Genomic DNA, 22868 nt, shown 5'->3' with positions numbered 1-22868 from the left:
CAAAAAAGCGGGTGTTGGATTTGCTCACTCGCGCCGACGGCGTTGCAGCCGCGCCAGTCGACGCCGAGGCAGGCTTCGCTTTCCTCAGTAGGACTCCGTGAGCGGACTGATGTCGTCAAGTGCAAGGTGTGCGGCGGCAGCGTCGCACTAGGCAACAACGAACGGTAATCTGGCCTCGCCATAAAGATCGTTATCACGTGCGCGTGTTGCGGCGATATCGCGTCGGCATGGAGCTCGACCCTCGTGAACAACCTTGCCGCGCGCGCGATGCAAGTCACCGGGAATCGGCGAACGGCGCTAAACGATGTTTTTGTCGCATTTGGGTGGCCGTGGTCAGAGCGACTACATTCCTGGTGGCTTTTAGCCAATTTCACTGCAAAGTAATGCAAAATTATTTCTGCACTTTTGATTAAAAGTGAATGTATTCCTTTTTTCTCGTTTTCTCAAAACACAAACTTTTCACTTGTACACAATGTAGGGTCAGATTTTGGAATTTATGCTTTAAAAATTTTCAATTCTGCTTTAGATAAGACAGTAGGGTAGCCACAATTTGAACAGTAAAGATTGAATTGCTATAAAATTACTAATATTTGATATATCAAAATAGTATTCCTACCATTATGTTCCTTATGTTTTCTAGTACCCAGGCATGTGCCAATACGAATTTCGTAGCGCATTTTCCCCCCCTATTGTTTCTGCAAATTATGAATAATGAATTTCATTTATCTTCAGAACTAAATGGCCTATTGGAAAAATAATTACATATTTGAAATCAGCACAAAAGTCTTAACAAGAATGGAAAGTTTCATGAATATTGATGGAAAACATCATGAACATTATTTGAATTAGTGTCCCCCTTAAAGAAGCAAAAGTTTCATTCTTGCCTGGTTGGACCCCTGTATCATCCTCGATCAATTTAGTATTCAAGCATTTGCCGTAATCACTATGAACATGTCCTGAAATGTTTTTCTCGTTTTCTCAGAACGACATTTTTGATGGTAGTGTAGTTTTGGAGTGACGATATCTCTGGTTCTACTCATCTTATTGCAATAATTCTTTTTTCATCAGAAAGGTGGACAAATTGGGAGTGCAGTAGGCCTAAAATGTGAACAAATATCATTACAGAAATTTTGAAAAAGTAATAATTTCTCCAGGGTTTCACTAATGCCTTCTGCTTACAAAAGTTTGACATGCTGTAACTTCGGCATAGATCAGTTTAGAACATTCATTCTTGTAGCACTGCAACCTCTGATCATTCAACATTATTTTGATGTGCCAGTCTCCTTCATTAACAGCCAGCATTGTAGAGAGAACTTGCCTCCAAATTAGTCCATACAAAAAAACATGAATTGCTTATATTTTGAAAAGTACTTGTTGCATGGGAAAACCAATTGAATATTTGAAATCAGCATGTCAAAATACATAAGTGATGGAAGTTTTATCAAATTGTGGCCACAAATAAAAAATAAAAATTTAAGTGGGGTGTCCCCCCTTAAGGGGGGACGTGGCCTTCCTTAATCATCTTGCTTAATTTGCTACCACAATGGATTCTTCGCCCGAACTGGAACTTTTTTTGTTTGTTTTTTACTTAAATCTGTTAGACATTGCGACAAAAGTTTTGGAACTGAGGCGTCTCGGATATTAAGGACTTAGCATAAAACGGACGTTCTTTGTCAGATTATAAGGGTCCGCTGTAACGAGAGCCGACTATTAGAAGAAAACTATCAGCTTAGATTCGAATAAACAGCAGTAATGAGTGAACAAAAATAATTATTGCCACACTATACCCAGACATAACAAGAGCCATCTTAACATACCAGGAAGCCAGGCAAAGGTGGAAAGGCAGCTTCCTCCAGATCGAATTTTGGGGCTTCAGCTTCTTCCCTTGATTTGCTGGTGTCTGCATTACTACCGTCCTGCACAGAAATAAGACAAATAATTAATTACAACTGTCTCCATTGCTACCATCTTGTGCCGTAATAAGATGTAATTCATTATTTCGCCAGATAACTAAACACACTTCAAAATATGCACTGACTGATGCATGCATGCATGCAGAGAAAAACCAAGAAACAAAATGCAAGTGCTCACTGTTTTGTTGGAACCATTTTCTTCCTTTTTCCTCCGTCGCATCCGGCTGCTGCAAAGGAAGGTGGCCTAATAAGATATTGATGTTTAACCCTTTCAGGGTCAATCACGTAAATATACGGCCCCGCCTGTACATTTAAAGAGCGCACCAATTTCCTAACTTTTTCTTTTCTGTCATGGGCTGCTACTATGTGGGAACACAGGGAATTTTTTTCTTGCGGCTCCCTCTCTTGGTTTTCGTAGCATGGTTTGTTTTAGAGCTAGTTTGCTCCCGCACGTCTATATACTACTGCTCGCGCATTGGCACACGCAGACGGGCTTGCGATTTGGGTTTTGTTCCGCGGGCGGTTTCGGCTTCTTGGGCTTGCAATACTGATGGCTATCGCGTTAATAATTTCTCAAAGGACGACTGCTTATTTCTCGTTTGTTTAGTGCTCACAGGGGTGCGCATAGGAACGATGCCGCCGTGCATGCGTTTCTGGATTTCTTTTTTTTTTTTTTGACACTCGCAAGAACTAATTGCCTCTGGTTGACGATAAGATCAACATTAACGGAAGTTTGTCACACGTTTTGCTTTTTTGACGGGCACACAACCACACAGTTTTTTTGAGCGAGCACCTGCGCAGTTCGATTATGCTATGGACGTACATATTAGTGTAAGAGCAGGAACAGTTGAGTCTTGCCAAATAGTTTCGTGTGCACATTTTCAAAACTATGTGTATAACAATACATCAAATTTTTTACTCTTATAGGTTTATTTCATTTTTTACTGTTGTTATTCATGAATGAAGAGTACATATATATACACGCAAAATATTTTTTTCTCACTTCACGGTCAGCCTAGAAAAATTACGGTAAATTTTTTTTTAAATAAGTCCCTGAGAAGAATTGGAATCTGCAATAAAAAAATATCGACCCTCAAAGGGTTAAAGGCGTACGAGCAAAAATAATCTAATGCATAATTAAACCATGTGACCCTCTTTATGGAGACTTTTTTTGACCACAACTGACCACAATTTGAAAGCCACTCCACCCGTACTGCAAGCCATGAGATGTTAAAGCAAGAGCCTTAAGGGAGTAACACAGCTTTTCCATGGCAAAAAATGGACAAAAAATCCATTTTTCAGAATCACACTTTCAGTTGTCGTAACTTTTTCTATCAGACTCCAAAATATCACTGAAAACCATGTAGAAGCGCTCAAAGAAAGTTTGTTAGATCAGCCAAGGTGGCAAAACATTTCTCAGAAATCCCAAAAGAATGGAGTTTTCGAAGCCACGATATCTCTGCAATGGCGCAATCCAACGCCACCATCTTGGTCTCATTGGAAAGCGCATTTCTCCGCCTTCAAATTTGCCGCTTCAGGTACCTCCTCCATACAGAAACAAGCACATAAAAAACAAATGATGGAAGGTCGTGCCGGAGTCTGCGATTGGCCGCGCCTGCCACACATTTCAGCATGGTTCGCTATTGGTCCGGAACTCTCATTGTCTGCTCGGCTTTTTGCACCTCGCGAGTCTGGAAGTCTCCACTCCCCGTAATATCGACGTGTCAAAACGGGCGCCATGCGGTCATTGCAGTAGCGTGGCTGATCCTTACGTTTGTGGACATCTCAGACCCGCGGCTAAGCATACCGAGCAGCGCTGACGCATACATTGCGATCAAGATTCGCACGCAGAAAAGTCGGACACACGGCTGAGCCTTTCAGCACTCACTTTCGGAATTCGTGACTAAGCACATCGCACACGGAATCCTCGGACCCGTGGCTAAGCATTTCGCACATCGCGCGCGGACATCTTGGACCCTCGCCTAAGCATTTTGTGCATCGGCACCTCCGACTGCGCGACTAAGTACATCAAGCGTTGACTTCTCGAGCCCACGTCTGAGCATTTCGTATTTCGGCACCTTGGACTGCGTAACAAGGCACATCAAGTGTCGACTCCTCAAGCCTGCGACTAAGCATTTCGCACGTCGTCACCTCGGACTGTGCGACTAAGCACATCAAGTGTCGAATCCTCGAGCCCGCGGCTAGTAATTTCGTGCATCGGAACTTTGGACAGCGCAACTAGGCACATCAAGTGTTGACTCCTCGAGCCCGTGACTAGGCATTTCGCACACTCGCACCTCAGACTGCGTGGCTCAGTACTTTGAGATTCGGCACCTCGGACTGCACGACTAAGCATATCAAGTGTCGCCTCCTCGAGCCTGCGACTAGGCATTTCGCGCATCGGCACCTCGTACTGCGCGACTAAGCACATCGAGTGTCGACGCCTCGAGCGTGCGACTCGGCATTTCGCGCTTATGCACCCCGGACTGCGCAACTAAGCACATCAAGTGTCGACTCCGCGAGCCTGCGACTAAACATTTCGCGCATCGACACCTCAGACTGTGCAGCTAGGTACTTCACGCGTCAGCACCTCGAACTGCGCGACTAAGCACATTGAGTGTCGGCCGTCAGTGAGCCAGAAAATCGTCTCGTGCGCACGAAATCAAAGGGCAGAGACCCAAAAAACCACTTGTAAGCAAAGACAGCAAAAACTACAATCCTGATGCATTTTCAAAAATATGAACTGGTCCAATAAGTTTGAGAGATGTTTTCTCAAAAGTATGTTTTGGGCATTCTGCATTGTCTGTGGAAAGGGTAGCATGGGAATGCCTAGACCAATTTTGATCCTGTTTGTTTTTATGTATTCCCGAAGTGTGCTTGAGCGTATGACAGTTTTCAATATCTTGCCGAGGGCTTAGTTTTTCTTCTACATGCTAATTTGTGAACCATAAGTTCTGGTGTAATTAGTGAAGGTGAACATGATGTTCTGTGTAAAAAATAATAATAAAGCGGTTAAAGAAGTTTTGGAACTGCTGTACCCTGTAGCGCTCTTTTGAGCAAAGATTACGACTACAGGCAGCTCCTAGGCATGTTTCGTTGCAGTGCCAGGTTTTCCACAAGCAGAACATTTAACTTTTTCTAACTAGTCAAGGTAGCGTAATGAAACTGCATATTTCCTTATTTAAGACACTTTCGAGTGCGGCTGCCAAATTTCGTTGCTCTAGATAAAGAACAAAAAAGTTAGGTCTGATCCCCACCTAGTCTCAAATTTTGGGATCAGCACTGTGTTCCTTGTACTCATTCAATTCTAGTCATTCTTTACCTGAATGCAGGTGAGTCTGAGTGCACAAAAACTGTGACATAGTGTCTTAGGACACTTAAATATTTTGAAGTGCTGTAGAAATCACCAATAAAGATTCACATTCTTAATGCTGGAACTTTAGAATCTCATAACTTTGGCTAAAGTAAAGATACAAACATCCAAAAAATAACTTGCAGTATTTGAATATCCAGGAACATACCTGCTTCACTTTAGCTATGTTGTTGCAGTATCTTTTTGGAAATCACATCTCAAGTTTTTAACACAAGAATTGTAACTACTTTTTGTTATTGACCTCAGAAAAAATCTAATTGCATATTCATAAGCAGCACACAAGATTGGACGTGTCCTGAATGTTTCATGTGTCTAGAGCGAGTATCAAAAATGGTTGTTCTGGATGCCATGTCCCCTCATATTTAATGCTGCTTGTTTTTTGTACTTTACTCAAAAAACACAAATTTTGCGCTCCATGCAATATTCAGGTCTCGAGATCTCAACACCAAGAACAGATAGTCTATTTTTCTTTTTTATTTTTTTGCAGAATGGAGCCTAATGTATACGCCATGCAGTATAGCAAGCAAATTTTTGTTTGTTTTCACTTTGGAAATCAATTATTTTGCTACAACTTCTGCCAAATGGTTGCCATACTTTGCGGGCTTGTATTCAACGGGCTGTAAAATATTAAGGGTCAGATAAAAAATGCGCTTGCTATCTCATTCCTTAGGCTATCTAAACATGCTTTAAAAATAATTTTTATTGTGCCATTTATTTTCAATTGTAGCCTTAAACAATGGAATTGAAATGTTAATTATCTTAGAAACTGTACATCAATATTTGCTTTGTAGATGTATATTTGTATATTAATTTTCTTTCTTGTGTACCAACAGAGGTAAACCAGGTGTTCCGGGCAGAGATGGCCAGATGGAACACCAACGATGCTTGACCGTGGTTTTTAATGTTGCACCCCTTTACGAGCAGTGACGACAATGACACCCCCACTGCAGATACCAAGAGTGCACTAGAAATGTCAGAAACATGCACTTTGTGCAATGTAGTTCCATCCCGAGCAGTCAATTTGCACTTATGAGCGAATAGAAACAGTTTTAAATGATGTACGGGGAGCTTTCAAAACTGGTTTTCACTAGTAATGGATTGTATTATCTTGTACCTTTAGTTATTTTCCATCGAATAACAGCAAAGAAATGTGATCTATTCCTGGGTTAAGTGACAGTGCGAGCGAACTATGGAAACAATGCCATAGTCACTCTCACGTTAATGCAATTAAACATTGATATAACGAAATTGTTGTTATGCCGAAGTATTTAACTCTTTATGAATAGAACACCATGTGCTGTATTTAACACACACCTTTTATCTGAGAAAATAGGTCAGAGTATTTGCCTGTGTAAAGTGGCACATTGAGTGACAACGCTGGTGTTCGATATCTGTAGCTGCAAAATGATAGGTTAATTCCCACTGGCTGCCATGCTACATCACGGGTGTGTCTTGATGGAGCAAAGCGTGTGTAAGGGAACATCTGCTGCTCCAGCAATGCGCCAGGTGTTGCATTAGGGAAGAGGGCATCGACACAACAGCACGTCACTGTCACTCTCGCAAGCCCGTGTTATCTGCACAAGCTCTCGCCTGCGTTCTAACTGCGACTCGGTAAGGTCAAATGAAAATGAGCATGTTGCGAATGTGTCCCAACAAACTATACCACAAGCTCCCCCGCCTCCCATTGTTGGTGCAGCTCCAGACGTGAGCGCCATCTGGTGGTGCTTCAAGGTGGCTTTCTCTGCTTTTCTCCTCATGCTCTGTTTGCTCTCGCCGTCTTTGATCCCCTGCTGCACTCCGCTCTTTCATCGTTCGCTATGCTTGTTCGCTCGGTTATCCCGAGGGAGGATGAGGCGTGCCAATGCTCAAGGCTGGGACAAACACCCAAGAGCTGCACTCTAACAATGGTGGCTTCATTTACAGTTTCGGAATGACAAGTGATCGGAATTGGGTGCCGTTTCAAAACAGCTATTTGATGCCACATGTCATTTTTTAGAGGATATTTCTAATGAAAATTAGCAGCTAGGAGCGAAAACGCATCAAGAACAAAAATGACAATGAAAGTTTGGTTTTGTGACCAAGGTGCTGCCGAATCATAACTTGAGCCAGCATCAGCGCGGTTATTTTTTTGAGCGTTTTTAAGGCTGTGAATATGTAAAGAACTACAATAAAACCTCGTTAAACCATACCCGCCCAAAGGGCTCCTCACCAGGCCCCATAGCAAATTTTGGTTATGAAGTTGTTACGTGCCCTCTAGGAAGCATCCTGCCGCAAACATTTTTCTAATTGGCTCATTAACAGCCGAGATAGAAATATTTCAGTGCCGCAAACCCATGATTTCAGCAGAATGTCTTCACTGGCAAGCAAGACTCGCCCCGTCTAGCCTACACAAGCAGAATTTTTTCCCTGTGTTCTCCCATACCGGACCTCAAGGATTGCGTGCCACACGTCGCCTTGACAATTTTTTTTGCCCTTCGTCTTTTTTTATTTTTTTTTCGGTGCTACGCTCTTCCGCTGACAGCGTCGCGCGCGAGCTGTTGTTTCGTTCCCCCAGCGCAATATTTTGCATGCTGTGCACAAGGAAACATCACTAGCTGTGCATTATGTCAGCCTCACAAATGCAATTGCTGCGACGAGAGCAGCCCCCCTCAATGAAAAAGGCGCTCCGCGACTTCTGCAGTGCTACCGCCTGTGTGTACGGAGAACATGCAACGCCATGCGAGCGTTTGCCGAGAAGAAAGGGCTGGCTGAAAACTTGGCTCGCAGCTTCAATAAGTTTAAGAGGGGATGCGGGTTTTACATCGCAAAAAAAGGCCAAAAACATCTATTTGTTGAAAATCACATTTTCAGTTTCTATAACTCTTTTTCTATCCGATTCCAAAATATCATCCATATAAACCATGTAATAGTGCTCTAAAAAGTTGGTTTTATCAGCCAAGGTAGCGAAAAATGGCGAAGACTTCTTGGTGCCAGCTGTCTGGAACGCTAACTAAACTAACAAGCGAAGAATAGCGGAACGCTGACCAAAAGGCAAACTCAACAAATAGAATGTTGACAGCCGGCCCTGGGCAGGGTCGCCGGAATAGAATGTGATCGCAATCTTGAGCGACCTATATTCAGGCGAAGCCTCCAAGATGAGCATCTGCTGTTAAGGGGGGACACCCCAATTAAATTTTTATTTTTTATTTGTGGCCACAATTTGATAAAACTTCCATCACTTATGTATTTTGACATGCTGATTTCAAATATTCAATTGGTTTTCCCATGCAACAAGTACTTTTCAAAATATAAGCAATTCATGTTTTTTTGTATGGACTAATTTGGAGGCAAGTTCTCTCTACAATGCTGGCTGTTAATGAAGGAGACTGGCACATCAAAATAATGTTGAATGATCAGAGGTTGCAGTGCTACAAGAATGAATGTTCTAAACTGATCTATGCCGAAGTTACAGCATGTCAAACTTTTGTAAGCAGAAGGCATTAGTGAAACCCTGGAGAAATTATTACTTTTTCAAAATTTCTGTAATGATATTTGTTCACATTTTAGGCCTACTGCACTCCCAATTTGTCCACCTTTCTGATGAAAAAAGAATTATTGCAATAAGATGAGTAGAACCAGAGATATCGTCACTCCAAAACTACACTACCATCAAAAATGTCGTTCTGAGAAAACGAGAAAAACATTTCAGGACATGTTCATAGTGATTACGGCAAATGCTTGAATACTAAATTGATCGAGGATGATACAGGGGTCCAACCAGGCAAGAATGAAACTTTTGCTTCTTTAAGGGGGACACTAATTCAAATAATGTTCATGATGTTTTCCATCAATATTCATGAAACTTTCCATTCTTGTTAAGACTTTTGTGCTGATTTCAAATATGTAATTATTTTTCCAATAGGCCATTTAGTTCTGAAGATAAATGAAATTCATTATTCATAATTTGCAGAAACAATAGGGGGGGAAAATGCGCTACGAAATTCGTATTGGCACATGCCTGGGTACTAGAAAACATAAGGAACATAATGGTAGGAATACTATTTTGATATATCAAATATTAGTAATTTTATAGCAATTCAATCTTTACTGTTCGAATTGTGGCTACCCTACTGTCTTATCTAAAGCAGAATTGAAAATTTTTAAAGCATAAATTCCAAAATCTGACCCTACATTGTGTACAAGTGAAAAGTCGGTGTTTTGAGAAAACGAGAAAAAAGGAAGACATTCACTTTTAATAAAAAGTGCAGAAATAATTTTGCATTACTTTGCAGTGAAATTGGCTAAAAGCCACCAGGAATGTAGTCGCTCTGACCATGGCCACCTAAATGCGACAAAAACATCGTTTAGCGCCGTTCGCCGACTCCCGGTGACTTGAACCACGCGCGCGGCAAGGTTGTTCACGAGGGTCGAGCTCCATGCCGACGCGATATCGCCGCAACACGCGCACGTGATAACGATCTTTATGGTGAGGCCAGATTACCGTTCGCTTTTGCCTACTGCGACGCTGCCGCCGCACACCTTGCACTTGACAACATCAGTCCGTTCGCGGAGTCCTACTGAGGAAAGCGAAGCCTGCCTCGGCGTCGACTGGCGCGGCTGCAACGCCGTCGGCGCGAGTGAGCAAATCCAACACCCGCTTTGTTGCTGGCGTTGACGCAAGAACTCGAAGTTTTTTTTGAGCATTCATCTCCCTCTGCAACAAATCCGCACGCTGCAACATTGCAGTGTCACGCCGAACGCGGCTGCTGTCCGTAACGACTTCACTCATTTGTGAGCTGGCTAGGCCTACTTCGGCATCGTCCGCGGTTTCGGCATCATTTGCGGTTGGCGGCGAGCTACTCTCGATGCTTTCAGAAGGAATGGAGCGCTTTTGAAAGTTATAAGCTGATCGCTTCTTCTTTTTGCCGAACTTGTGCCTCGTGGCGAACTTTCCCGGTGGATCGGACATCGTTGGGCATGGTGCCAACAAACCTACGAGACGCGCAGTCGCGTCGCCTGCGGAGTGGAGCAGACTATGGGAACCTCGCGCAGCCAACCACAGCGCGCGTTTTTGGTCACGTGCGCTAGTCAACGAATCGGATCGTGCGTTCGGGCTTTTGTTTCTCCCCAGATTTCAACGTCACTGGCGTACCCACGGAGTCACTTTTAGCGGGAAATTAAAGAAGGAAGGCTCCTCTTTCCAACGAGACCAAGATGGCTGCGATCACGCGCGTAGAAAAAGAGCTACGCGCCGCGATAAAAAGGGCTGTTTTTGCGCGGAATTCAGCTCACAGTGATGTTATAAATTGATATTGCGGACGAAATACTCTTCCCCGAGATTCAAAACTTGGTGAATTAAAGGAATATTAGCTGTAGATGTCGAAAATTTCGTTTTCAAAAAATCGATTTTTTCGAAATTTTTTCGCCGCAAAGAGCCGTGTCCCTCCTTAAGAGGCGTGTTTGCAAGCAGCCGCATATAATTCAATCATTTGACCTACTCCGTCCGCGGAATTTTCGATTTATTGTCTCAGCATTCCTTTATGGCGGCAGTGAAATTTCATTATATTGAAATCGCATCCGAACACTTCGTTATATTGAGGTTTTGAAAAGTTAAATACTTCAGTGTATCGAGAATTTCGTTGTACCGTATTTACTCGCGTAATGGTCGCACTTTTTTGTCAGAAAAATTGACGCAAATTCAGGGGTGCGATCATTACGCGGGTTAAATTTCCCGCGAGAAAAAAAAATTTTTTTTTTCGTCCCGCGTTTACTGCGGAATGCGGGTGCGGGACACCAAAACAAAAATGGCGGCCGGCGGAGCAAGCCGAACGCGATCTCTTTTTTTCTTCTCGTGAGTACATTACGTGCATTGAAACAGTTTCTTCCGTATCAGTGATGAATAATATCGTTAATATCGGCAAGTTTGCGGCAATAACGTAGCCATGTCCACTTTGAGGGGACAGAAACAGAGATGGGCATGCTCAGCTGCCAGTGACATCGAAACACATGGCCGGCGTGCTGCGGAAACTGCGGCATCTGTCTTCACTACTATCCTAACACGGCACGTTTCCGCTAAGGGTGGGCAAATATCTTAGCTGTGTTACAAGCGTCGGCGTATGAATAGGGTACACTTTTAACGTATCAGTGAAAACGTGGCTACTATCATTGCCGCGCGCGAGTTGTTGCGTGCCCACAAGTGGAGACGAGAGGAATCGAAAGCTGCCTTTTTTGTTTTTGTTGACCACAACCATTATAAAGCCTACTCATAATAAAGGCAAGTTTGGTTGTACGTCTTTTTGCCATGGAAGTGCGGAAAGTGATGAAAGTAATGAAATGAGGCATCTACTTAAGAATGTTTGTTGCGTGCAGACGAGTCGTTCGCGTAGCATTCGACAAATGGTAAGCGCGATCATTATTAGCTAGACTTGGCACACGACATATCGCTGTGGCAAGTTCAGGGTGCGATTATTACACGGGAAATAAAAAAAAAATCGAATTTTGACGACAAAATTCAGGGGCGTGATCATTACGCGAGTGCGACCATTATGCGAGTAAATACGGTATTAAAGTTTGTTATATCGAGGTTTAACTGTATATACAGGTTCAAACTACAGGTGAGGTTTTATGGTAATCTACTTCCCTTTTGCAAAACTACAAAATAAATAACCATTTGCAGTTTTAATTGCACGAGAAGAAGCAGCATCAACTGTATAGAGCTCCCCAGAGTTTCAATGAAGGACCACCTTTCTTGACGCAGGTTGTCTCCATGCCAGGACTTACTCTTGGTACTTTTGTGAAGAGCCACTGCCGCCTCCGGAGTCCTTGCCCGTGTCCCCCTTGGGACTTCCCCTGGAGTACAGGGAGTAGAGAGAGTTGCCAGAGTCCCGTTTGCCACCACCAGTCGCGGGCATGAACTCCTGAATATACGCAGGTGGGGGTCCTCCACCCCCACCCCGGGAAAGTGGGAAAGCAGGTGCACCAGCAAGGTAGGTTGATGGGTAACCGGGACCTAGGAGGCTGCCACCATGCCGCTCATAGAAGCCCCGGGAATCGCCATCATAGGAGGCACCACCTGTCCGCAGGTAAGACTTGGACGAACGGCCACCACCACCTTGCCACAGGACAGGGAAGCCGTGCCGACCCGTGCCACCCGTCCCATTCAGTGGCTTGTAGGTTGCCTGGGGTGCCAGGCCATTCATAGAGAACACCTGTGTGCCAAACAACCACAACCACAGACATTAAACCTGGAAGGGGAACAGGAAGTTGTACGAATTTATGGGCAGCTGCACCACCTGAATCTAATATGATAGCCATAAGCAGTAGCATGATAGCATGAAAGTATGATAGCCATAAGCAGTAGCATGAGAAGTGGAAAGAACAGGCTGCAGAAATACAGCAGAACCTTGTTGATACGTTCCTGTTACATACATTTTTCTGTTGTCAACATTCACAACTGAGAAAGAAAGAAAAAAAAGAAAAACAAGTTACGATCATTTTTTACCGGTTCATACGTTCTTGGAAAACAAGATTTTTGGTACCAGCAATCATTACGTCACCAAACTGTGATCATATGACACATTTTTCGGCAGCTAGATCCCACGTAAACAAGAAAATGTACTATATAGCTTCTTGCCGCAGCAGCTTCACTGCAATACTCGCCCGCCCATCTCGCGTGAAGACACCAACGTGCACTAAATTTCTCATTTCGGTACTGCAAATCTTCTCTGGGGGTCGTTACATGTAGCATTTATAGCTATCACAGTCAATCCTGTTGCGATAAGGATCTTCGCACTGTTTCACAGTGCGTGGTGCCATCAGAAGCATAGCGAACGTCTTTCTTTAATAGGCTATAATTGAAATGAGCCGCTGTTCCCTACTGCAGACTGCGATTCTATATGTTTTCTGGCCAGATGTGACCGAACAATGCCTAGTGATAGTGCCCGTCCTACACACATACAGGGAGCTCATCACACTGCCCTCACTATGAAAGTACAATTATGGCACAAAAGAAAGTGAAAAAGCAATGACCGTGCTCTGAGGCACAGACATTTTTTGTAGCAGCACTTCTTGAGGCCTGAATTTATGCGAGTCACAATAGATAGACGTGTCTCGTATACCTCAAGTGCCTCGTGAGAAAGTAGCAGCATAGTGCAGATAATTGAGCTGACAGTGTCAAGTAACCAATAGCACCAGCAGGGGCCTCGTGACAGTGCCCCTACACTTTAATATGCTTCACTATATTGAAAATACTAATATGCTTCACTGCATTGAAAATATGCTCCACCGCAATACACTATGCTCTGCTGCATAACATGACTGCACTGCAGCAAAGCGAACATAAAGAAGTGAGAACAGGAATTTTGGGTGGTTCGAATATTTCGAATTGTAAATTTACCTTTCAAGTCAAATAGTAGAAGTTTCAAATATTTACACCACTGGTAGTCAACTGCTCTCTTAGTGCCATTCACAAAGAGGATGTAATTGATCAGGCAAGGCATGCGTAGTGGTGGCACACAGGAGGGACAAAACCAAGGGATCTCACGCTGCCATGTGCTGAGGGAAGGCTCACCGTTCCCAGGTCAAAACATGTAGGAGTGGCTGGTGTCCAGGTCTGTAGCATAGCGGGAGGGTAGAAGGGCGGGTACAGCTGAGCGGTGCCCGGCCCTGCACTGTTGCTGCCTGCATTGGCTGGACCATAGTTCACCTGAAAGCAACAATTAATCAGCCTCGCAGACTTCAGATTTGCAGAGTCCAGTCAACACAGAGACAGTAGACAGATATAGAATAGGATATGTTAAACGTAAGCCCTTTCGGAGGATGCAATGGAGATTTAGTTTAATGCATGGTAATGCACATGTAAACAAGGAGTGGAAAGAAACACGTTGAGGAAAGTAAGTCGTCGGCTAAATTTTCAAACCTGCTAGTTTATTTGGAATTCCCCGGCCTCACCACCAACTCCACAGAACTAAGGTAGAACAGCAAGTGAAATTTCTGATGCCATACAGCGCCTCATTAGATTTCTCGGATTAACCATCATTCCTCGATCCAGGGTGTTGAAAACATGGTGAAAGTGAACCAAGTTGCCAGCATTCAAGTGTTGCTTGTGCCATCTATGCCCTGCTTTCCAAGTGCCGCACAGCCACTGCGACGCATTTTGTTGACTCAGCACATTGAGCAGTATTTTCAGTCAACTGCTTTCGGAGATACGATCACTTTTGCGAGATATTGTGCAACTCTGCACTGGACGCAGAGCACCAGTGCTCCACGCATGATGCAGCATTTCTCCAGCGCACGTTGTTGCTGGTAGGCACAGTCGATCGAGATTACGGCCCCTTTGCACAAATCAACGTGCAGTGCCGAAACTGCATGCGATGCATATTCCCAGAAAATCGCTCAATCACAGCCCGATGCGTAGCATTCCACGCTGTGACCGCGATCTAAAGCGCCGTAAACAATTCCATGTCGGTGGGACGTAGATTACCTTGTTTTTGTTGCATTTGCCTCGCCGAGGCGCACATTGCGCACTGTACCAGCTGTGCAAAAAACATGCTCACATGTCAATAGCAACATGCTGCCGCTTTAAACGAGCGAGCAACAAACAAGATGGCGGTCATGACGTGTTTCCGGCGCGATCGCTTCTGGTGCGTGGTTGTTCTTGTAAACAGAAATCGTGGGCACCCACACAAGTTTAACGTGGTGGTATTTATGCAATTGTAGTGTAATAGTGTAAATGAATCGCATTTGAGAATATTTTGGAGCCTACCAGCCTTGTGCGATTAGGTAATATAGTCTGCACTCATTACAACAGACCCGCGTTTACCAGACTTTCCGATATAACGAACCACATATTTGAACCTTACTTAGCCCTACCTAGTCTATTTATGCAACGAAGTTCGCTGTTAACGGAGCGCGCTACAAGAGACTACCAGATATTGTGGACCAATTTAGTGGTAATTTTTGGCAAAATCGGGCTTATAAAACGGACTTTTGCAGTGTTGACACGGGCTGACAACCGACTTGTTAGGGTCAGCCGACAATTGCGGCTTAATATTGTGCGCGCAAGAGAGGAAGTGCGCCATCTTCTGTCGCGCGCGAGTCATGGGGGCAGGCGAGGGAGGTTCCACTCCGTCAGCTGCTGCTGCTAAAGGCACGGCCATCTGCGATGTGGGACATGCGCCCAGTGCTGGTAGCTTCGTATGCGCCTTGCTTTCAACATTTAGCTCACGTTGAAGCGAGAGACGGCACAAAAGGTCAATTCGCTTGATGCTGCTGTCGGGCTTCTCACTTCAACATTTTGACAGCACCTTTCCAGGGTCATCGAACAAGATGTATTCGCGTTTACCTGTGTGTGTGTGACGCCGTGCTTGTTAATTTAGTTAGTAAGCAAACATCTACAATCTTATATGGCCGATAAAGCTACTATCCTTACTTCGAGTAGCTGTCTACTAATTTGTTATCTTAATCGATGCTTCACCTCAGATAAAACAAACTTTTTTTTTTTTACTTTGGGAGGTCCTCAATCACTCTTTGCAATAACACTAGCGACCAAAGCTTCAGAAGTGATGCATTTCGATATTACGGACTTTGGATAAAACGGTCATTTTCTGTCGGATTATCAGGGCCCGTTGTAAACAGAGTTGAATGTAGGTGGGGTTATGTTCCGGGAAATTCCATTGATAAGAGATTGTAGTACAGCGACATTTCGTTGTAGAGAGGTACGAAATGCAATGGATCCTATGGCCGTTTGCGGGGATACGAAAATATTTTTGTCGTCGCCGGATTTTGTTATCGCGGGTCTTGTCTGTATGTCTTTTTTTGATTTAATTATAAACCTATTCTTATTTTTTGACCATGACAAAAATATCAGGACCTGTGATTGGAATATTTTAACCCCTTGGAAGTAGTTTTGCAGTAGGGAGGATGGGGGCAATTGGAGTGGTCAAATTGTCGGAATTCTCTATTTTCAGATTTTTTTTTCGCGATCCACGAACCTTTATTTATTTCGCAGTGAAATACTATAACAAAATATGCGGTAGAAATCGAGAAAACAGCACTTTCGTAGAGTGCTGTCATCAAAAATCGTGGAAAAAGAAATCTGGCTTCGGAAGGCCCCGATGCACCTTGGATCACCCGGCTATCCGTTGACGCAGCGCAGTCATCTTGGTATCATCGTAAAGAGGAGAGATCGGAGCTAAAGATAACCTGAGCGACGCATTATCCCATAGAAAACTAAACCCGCATACACAAGCGAAAAAAAGGCAAATGCGGCATTCCGATTGGGCGTAGCAGTCACGTGGGGCACAGAGCACACTCCTATTGGCTGTTGTAGATTTGGATTGCTGACGAACCTCTCATGCGCATTTGCGCAGCAGCGAGCTGTGCATTCAAATCGACGTGAGTGACGATCGTGGCAGCTTACGCACCTTTTCTGTGATGAGCCCCAAATGAATGAAGTTCTCAACGGCCCACGTGTACGGAAGACCATGAAAGGCATAGAAAAGAGGGGGAAAACTACTCGTAGAAGCGGATGCTGCCAAGCTTGTTGACGAGGCACAACCGGCGCACGTCGGTGACTGGGAAAGCACGCCCTCATGTGCTGCTGACGACGCGACCACAGAGCACCTATGCGACTGCTAGCGATGGTGACATTACGTCTGCGTGTGATCGTGACAGCAACGCGACATCGGTGGAGCAGAAGTTTTCGTGTCAAATATTCAGCTGCGAATTTCAGCTCCGCCACTAACAAAGAGGTTGCACAACGAGAGACAAGAGCGGACGTTTTGAGTGTGCTGTCACCTGCCTCTGCACGACGGATGGATGCATGATGGCCAAAAAGGCAACTAAGGTGTGCGAAACTGCTGTAAGAACGCAATAAACTACGTCAAAATGTAAAGAAAATGTGTTCCCGCAGGCAAAGGACTCCATCCCAGGCGGGTTCTAGGTGCTGAAAACAGATATAAATGTTTACAACAAATGAAACCTTGAGCTTCGTTTCCTCAGCTCTCATTTTTTGTGCAGTTGCTTTCCGTCATTCCAGTGCCATTTTACCACGAATGAAGACAAAATCAGTCTTGTACTTAGATCCTGAAACATTGATGAGTGCAATATAGCTCTCCAATAAAGCTCATAAAAAATTTGTGATGGGGTTTTTGCAAAAGTCATTAGTAAGACAATAGGCAAAGGAAAGCTAAAAAATATTTTTATGCTCATTTTGGCACTTAAAAAATAAAGCAATAGCTTTATTGCACAGAATGGGCCTTTGTGAACATGTGAATGTGAAAATCTTGGCGAACGTATTTGGGAATGACTATTAGAGGCTGTCAACTGTAACTCTAAAACTATAATAGATAGTACAAAACTAATTTCAATTACGATATCAGCATAACAAATCACACCTGCATGCCAAATTTCACCAATTTATTCCCATGCATTAAAAAAGAAAAGTTCTCATTGCCATATAGATAGAAAATACATATAGTCTCATCGTTTCTGCCTCAAAGACACGAGTAACACGAATAAGTGGCAAGCTTACTGATACTTCTGGTTACACAGACATTTTCGGCATGTGAAACGATCTGATCTGACGCTTTCTCAGGGCCTTTGTAGGAAACTGTTTCAGTAGGTGCTACACAGCACTAAAGTTGCAGTCTCACCTGCAGTGGCCCCTGATAGAAGGTGGATGCCTGCGTGGTCTGCTGCGGTGCCACAGGGGTGGCGGCAGCTGTTGGTTGGCTTGTGCTCAGTGGCTGCGTCGAGACCCCCCCTGGGGCAGGCCCACTGGCAGCGGCAGGGGCAGCTGCAGCAGCAGGGGCACTGCCAAGCCCCTCTCCACCTGCCATCAGGTGAGGAGGCTGGTGCCGCAAACCATTCTTGTACGGTGGCAGAAATGAGGCTCGTGAAATGGGCTTGGCTTTGATGCGGGCCTGCAAGGAACACACCACTTTTCTATCATGATAACAATGCACCTGATGATTAGTTCATTATGCCCCATCAAAGGTACAAGAGAAAACTGTTCAAACTGAAAATCTTACAGAACTTTCTGGAATCCTGTATGCATGTTCAGTTTTAAGGGGTCCTGAACCACTCCTTGAGCTAAAGGAAAAAACATTCAGCGGATAGCATACGCTGCTGTGAACATCCAAGTCAAATTTTGCGCTCATGCACAGTCCACGAGGCTCACCAAGCGGAGTGCGAAGTCACCTATTTTTCAAGCACTCTCTTTTTAATAGAGGCCTCTACAAGGAACGCATGCCAGTGAGTGCTTGCTTCCTGCCACTCCTGGCTGGACACGCTTTGCTTTGAGCTTTGCACTGAGCACTACAAAGTGAGCAATCCACGCAGGACTAAGCTGGTCTGCACCACATAGCACAGCCAGGCTGGAGCACGTGAGTGAGCTCTCCAAACCTGCTATGCACTTACAGTTGCGCGTAGCTGTCTGGCGCAAATGCCGTGGTGGTTCGCAAAAAGCTCTCTAATCGTAGTGTCATAGGCGGGGCATCGCCACCGGTGCTCCAACGTAACGAAGGATGTTCAGGGAAAATGGGAAAGGTAAATATCGCACTGAAATATGGCCACACTCAAACTAAGTCTTTCTGACAAATTCTCGGAAAGTATTCCTGGGAAGTAGCATAGTCATTCCAAGGTGTTTTTGGGGCTTCAAAGAAATGTGGTTCAGAGCTGCTTTAAGTAGGAACTACAGTGTAACAAGTGCAAGAGAGCATAATTAAATTTTATTAACGTAGCCATGCCCCTGGTAACCACCACTTTCCCTTCAGTTATCTTTGTATTCCTGTGTGCCAGTGCAGAAGCAGACAACTTGATGTATTCTCTCACCGTACTGATCAAGAGTCACTTCAGTACGAGTAGAAAAATATGTTCAGCTTGATAGTTGCCTACTTGCAGACAGCCTTAATTAATCCAGCATGTTATAACCCGAGAACGCTCACAACCTGTTTCGGCGACAGTTTTGTACTTAAGAAATAAAGTACAAGTTGGTCACTTTTTCTAAATGTCATGCATTTAAGCAGTCGACTAATAAATTCAACTATGACAAGCTTAACAAAAACCCGTGGGTCAAATTACATACCACGGCTTTTGTGAGGTAAAAAAAAAGTAATTCATTTTGAGCTGCCATCGAGCTTGCACTCAACATATGCCGTGCGCTTACACAATAGTGTCACCAGCATGGCGAACGTGGCTACTGGTTGCGGAGCAATGCCACATCAGCACTATGAGAGCATTAAAAAAAAAATTGGCGCCTTTTGCATTCACTTCCCCCACCCATTCGCTTGGAATGGATTTTGCCGAGCAAACCGTTTCGTTTTTCTGGCTGCCTTTAAAAATGGACACAAGCGTTTCCCATTCAACAACTCCTTGCACAACTCCCAGCAGAACTTTGCCACTGCTTGGAGCAATGCCGGTGCATGCATACTGAGAATCAAGCAAAAGCCACTTTCAGGATAAAAACAATGAGTAATGGATCATAGAAATGCATGGATGCCACCCCAGAACTTCCCCATGATCTCATTTGCCTAAAAAATTAAATCACTGGAGTTAACAAACGGTCGTCTACTGTAGCTTCAGCAGGAAAACAATAAAAAAGAGCCAGAAATCTGACTTACCATAATGGGCTTCCCTTGGAAGGAGCGCACTTCTTCGCGCAAGTACCTGTACGCCTGCTGTGCATCTTCGTCAGACTCGAATGTCACATACCAGCTGCTATTGTGGGCGAACTCGCAGCTCATGAACTGCGGGCACTTGTCACTGGCCTTGAAGAGTGCCTCGATGTCCTGCACACACACAACGGTATTGAATGTAGCACAGGCAGCCCGTATTTTCTCATCAACACTTCTGCATTAAAAATTGGTTGAGTGAACTTACTTTTACAGGAGTGCTCTCTGGTATTTCCCTAAGTATCAGGACACAGCGTTTGTGGTTGGGGCGTACTTTTTCACCAGCCTCATCTACCTGCACATTAGGGGATTCTAGAAGAAAACAACACAAGAGGTGAGTGGGACTGCTTACAGCCTCTGTGTAGTATTCACAAAAGGATCTCAGCTTGAACAGAAAAGGCAATTGAAGATAAAATTCAAAGGAGTAGGGCATTAAAAGTTCAGATGCACCAGATCAAGGTCTTCATCAGTCCTTACTGAGCAGCTATACTCCTTTAGGAAGCTCAAGAACAGAAAAATACTAAAGGAATTGCAGTTTCGGTTAATGTGTATATTGCAGTCTAATGTATAGAGGTATGGCTCATCAGGAATAAATTCAATCAAAGCACACAATGATGTTTATGGTGCAAGGCTAAACGTAGCTACAGACAAGCAACAAGTACTGATTTTATTTCACTATAAGCGTATTTAGAATGACCCACCAACTAGCCCAAACTTTTACCTTGAATAAAAGCGCTTTCAGACACGTTCTTGGAATACATTCGAAGCATAAATAATTTGTGCTAATAAAATGTAGCAAAACATTCACCCCCTCTCCTAGATCTATTTTTTATTTTACTTATCGTTATCTTTATTATTTTTGTGGATGTTATAGTGTCCCAACAGGAGTAAACCAGGTGTTCCGGGCAAACATGGCCGGGTGGAACACCAACGATGCTTAACCGTGGTTTTTACTGTTGCACCCATTTACGAGCACTGAGCACAGTGGGGCACCCAATGCAGATACCAAGGGTGCATTAAGAATGTCATAGAAGTATGCACTTTGTGCAGCTTATTTCCACCCCAACAGTCATCTTACTGAAGACATCAGTGTTTTTTCATGACCAAGAATTAACGTTCCTCTGTGAGTAATGAGAGCATAATGACAGTGTTTAACAAGACACCAGTTTTACTTAGCATTTTTTTACTTAGTGAACTCCAACGTATTCAGTAAGAATATGAGGAAGAAGTCGCATGTACGAGATCCATTTCTCATGTGCCGACAGTTAACTACATCTCAGTGCACATTTATCAAGTGTCTATACATGCTTGCTCGATATATACATTACAGCATGTTGCACCACACTATTGTACTAGGTTCCACTAAGAAGGCACTGCTACATTGGAAATAAGTTACGAAATGAATTTTGAGTGTTGGCACATTCTGTTCGTCCAATATGAATTTACCCCAACTTGACCAAGCTTTCCCTGCTATTGTGCAGTGTGTCGAAATTCTTACTCTGTGAATAATTATGCAGCAACAGAAGAAACCACCATTAAAATGGGGGTGTTGTTATTCTTCTAAGACTTAACACAATTCACAATTATATCATACCAGTTGCTCAATGGTTATAGGAAAAAAACGATCACTACACTTGCCTCGTAGGACGTCGACAATAAGACTAAGATCCTTGGTTAGCTTTTTGATCTGATTGAAGTTGGCCACTGTACCAATGGGCACATATTGGTCACTGTCCATTTGAGACAGCAGGTATGTGTCATTGGCAAGATTTTCCCTACAACGAAGGAGGAAAAAAGGGCAAGAGTCAAAACCTCAGAAAAATGTTTGTCGGATTATGGAAAACACACTTGCTGCGGGGCACATGCGAAACTTCCCTACAACCAGTTGCCTTTTTCCTTTCTTTTTTAATGGCATGTCAGTGTTATGGAAATTCATAAAACCCCACTAACAATAATTGGGGGCAGAGTAGGGGAGATAACATGCATTACTATTAATGTTTGTCACTCACCTTATAGAGGTAAATATGCACTTAATGATTGCTTACCTTTAGATGCAGCACCCAAGAAATACCAAACTTACAACAGCAAATACTGACAATAAACACGTTATTATATAAGCTATTATTCTGCATGGGTGTGACATTTGTATTCTTACTTGCATTATAATCTTGGGAGGACAGGTGTCATAATTTTTATCGGACAAATTTTCTTATTATAGATTTATTTTAATTGTATTCAGGTGCCAGTAAACTTGGTGCATTAAAAAATTTGTTAATGCTATCACTGAAACTCCAGAACAATTAAAGACAATCGCACGGCAGTGAAGATTAGCAATAACGCAGTAAGAATGAAGTTTACAAATGTGTAACCCAATAGTAAAAATAGATACCACAATACTATGAACTGCATTAATTATGACATTGAAAGCTCTAAGCAAACATGCTTTGTTTGGCTTCTTTAGACAGTCTGATAAAGTTCACAGAATTCTGATACCTGTTTTTGGCATGGCACTACTGAGCATGACAAACAGCTCTGCAATTTAATGACAGGCATTGGCAAAATCTGGTAGGAAGAAGCTACCTGGAGAAGTAGTACTCGAGCTGCTGCATGAGCATGCGACGCAGGTCCGCCAGGGGCAGCTCATCAGGGTTGAAATGGGGGGGCCCCAGGCCGTGGGGCGGCGGGGGCGCCATGGCCGTGCCCCCCTCCGGTGCTACCTCCGATGCATCACAGCACACTCCTCCTCCTCCTCCTCCTGTGCACCACACACATCGTGAGATGGCTAAATCATGCGCTGGCCACAGTTTTTACATTCCATTCACTCAATTTGCCATGCTAAACTGAAGCAGCTCTAATAAGACATAATACAACAATGTGCGATACATTAAAGGTGTGTGCAGAATGTTGGCAGTATTAAGCCTGAAGAAAAAA

General features: G+C 43.8%; 1 protein-coding gene across 8 annotated transcripts in view; it reads right to left on the bottom strand.

Moving 5' to 3' along the window:
* Nucleotides 1–22868, bottom strand: part of Larp4B (La-related protein 4B) — a 109599-nt gene that overhangs the window by 26973 nt on the left and 59758 nt on the right. For 5 of the 8 annotated variants that reach the window (XM_055077304.2, XM_055077305.2, XM_055077303.2 and 2 more), the window contains 9 exons: nucleotides 22518–22692; nucleotides 21576–21712; nucleotides 20146–20249; nucleotides 19887–20054; nucleotides 17919–18188; nucleotides 13835–13969; nucleotides 12046–12473; nucleotides 2092–2140; nucleotides 1818–1916 (listed from right to left, as the gene is read on the bottom strand). In XM_055077304.2, coding sequence (XP_054933279.1) covers nucleotides 1818–1916; nucleotides 2092–2140; nucleotides 12046–12473; nucleotides 13835–13969; nucleotides 17919–18188; nucleotides 19887–20054; nucleotides 20146–20249; nucleotides 21576–21712; nucleotides 22518–22692 — 1565 coding nt within the window. The remainder of the gene's footprint in view (nucleotides 1–1817; nucleotides 1917–2091; nucleotides 2141–12045; nucleotides 12474–13834; nucleotides 13970–17918; nucleotides 18189–19886; nucleotides 20055–20145; nucleotides 20250–21575; nucleotides 21713–22517; nucleotides 22693–22868) is intronic. The other 3 variants (XM_055077301.2, XM_055077307.2, XM_055077302.2) reach the window with 2 other exon arrangements.

This window comes from Dermacentor andersoni, chromosome 2 (assembly GCF_023375885.2).
Source record: "Dermacentor andersoni chromosome 2, qqDerAnde1_hic_scaffold, whole genome shotgun sequence".
Taxonomy (NCBI): Eukaryota; Metazoa; Arthropoda; class Arachnida; order Ixodida; family Ixodidae; genus Dermacentor; species Dermacentor andersoni.
Note: the sequence above shows the minus strand (reverse complement) of the source record. Positions and strands in the feature narration are given on the sequence as shown.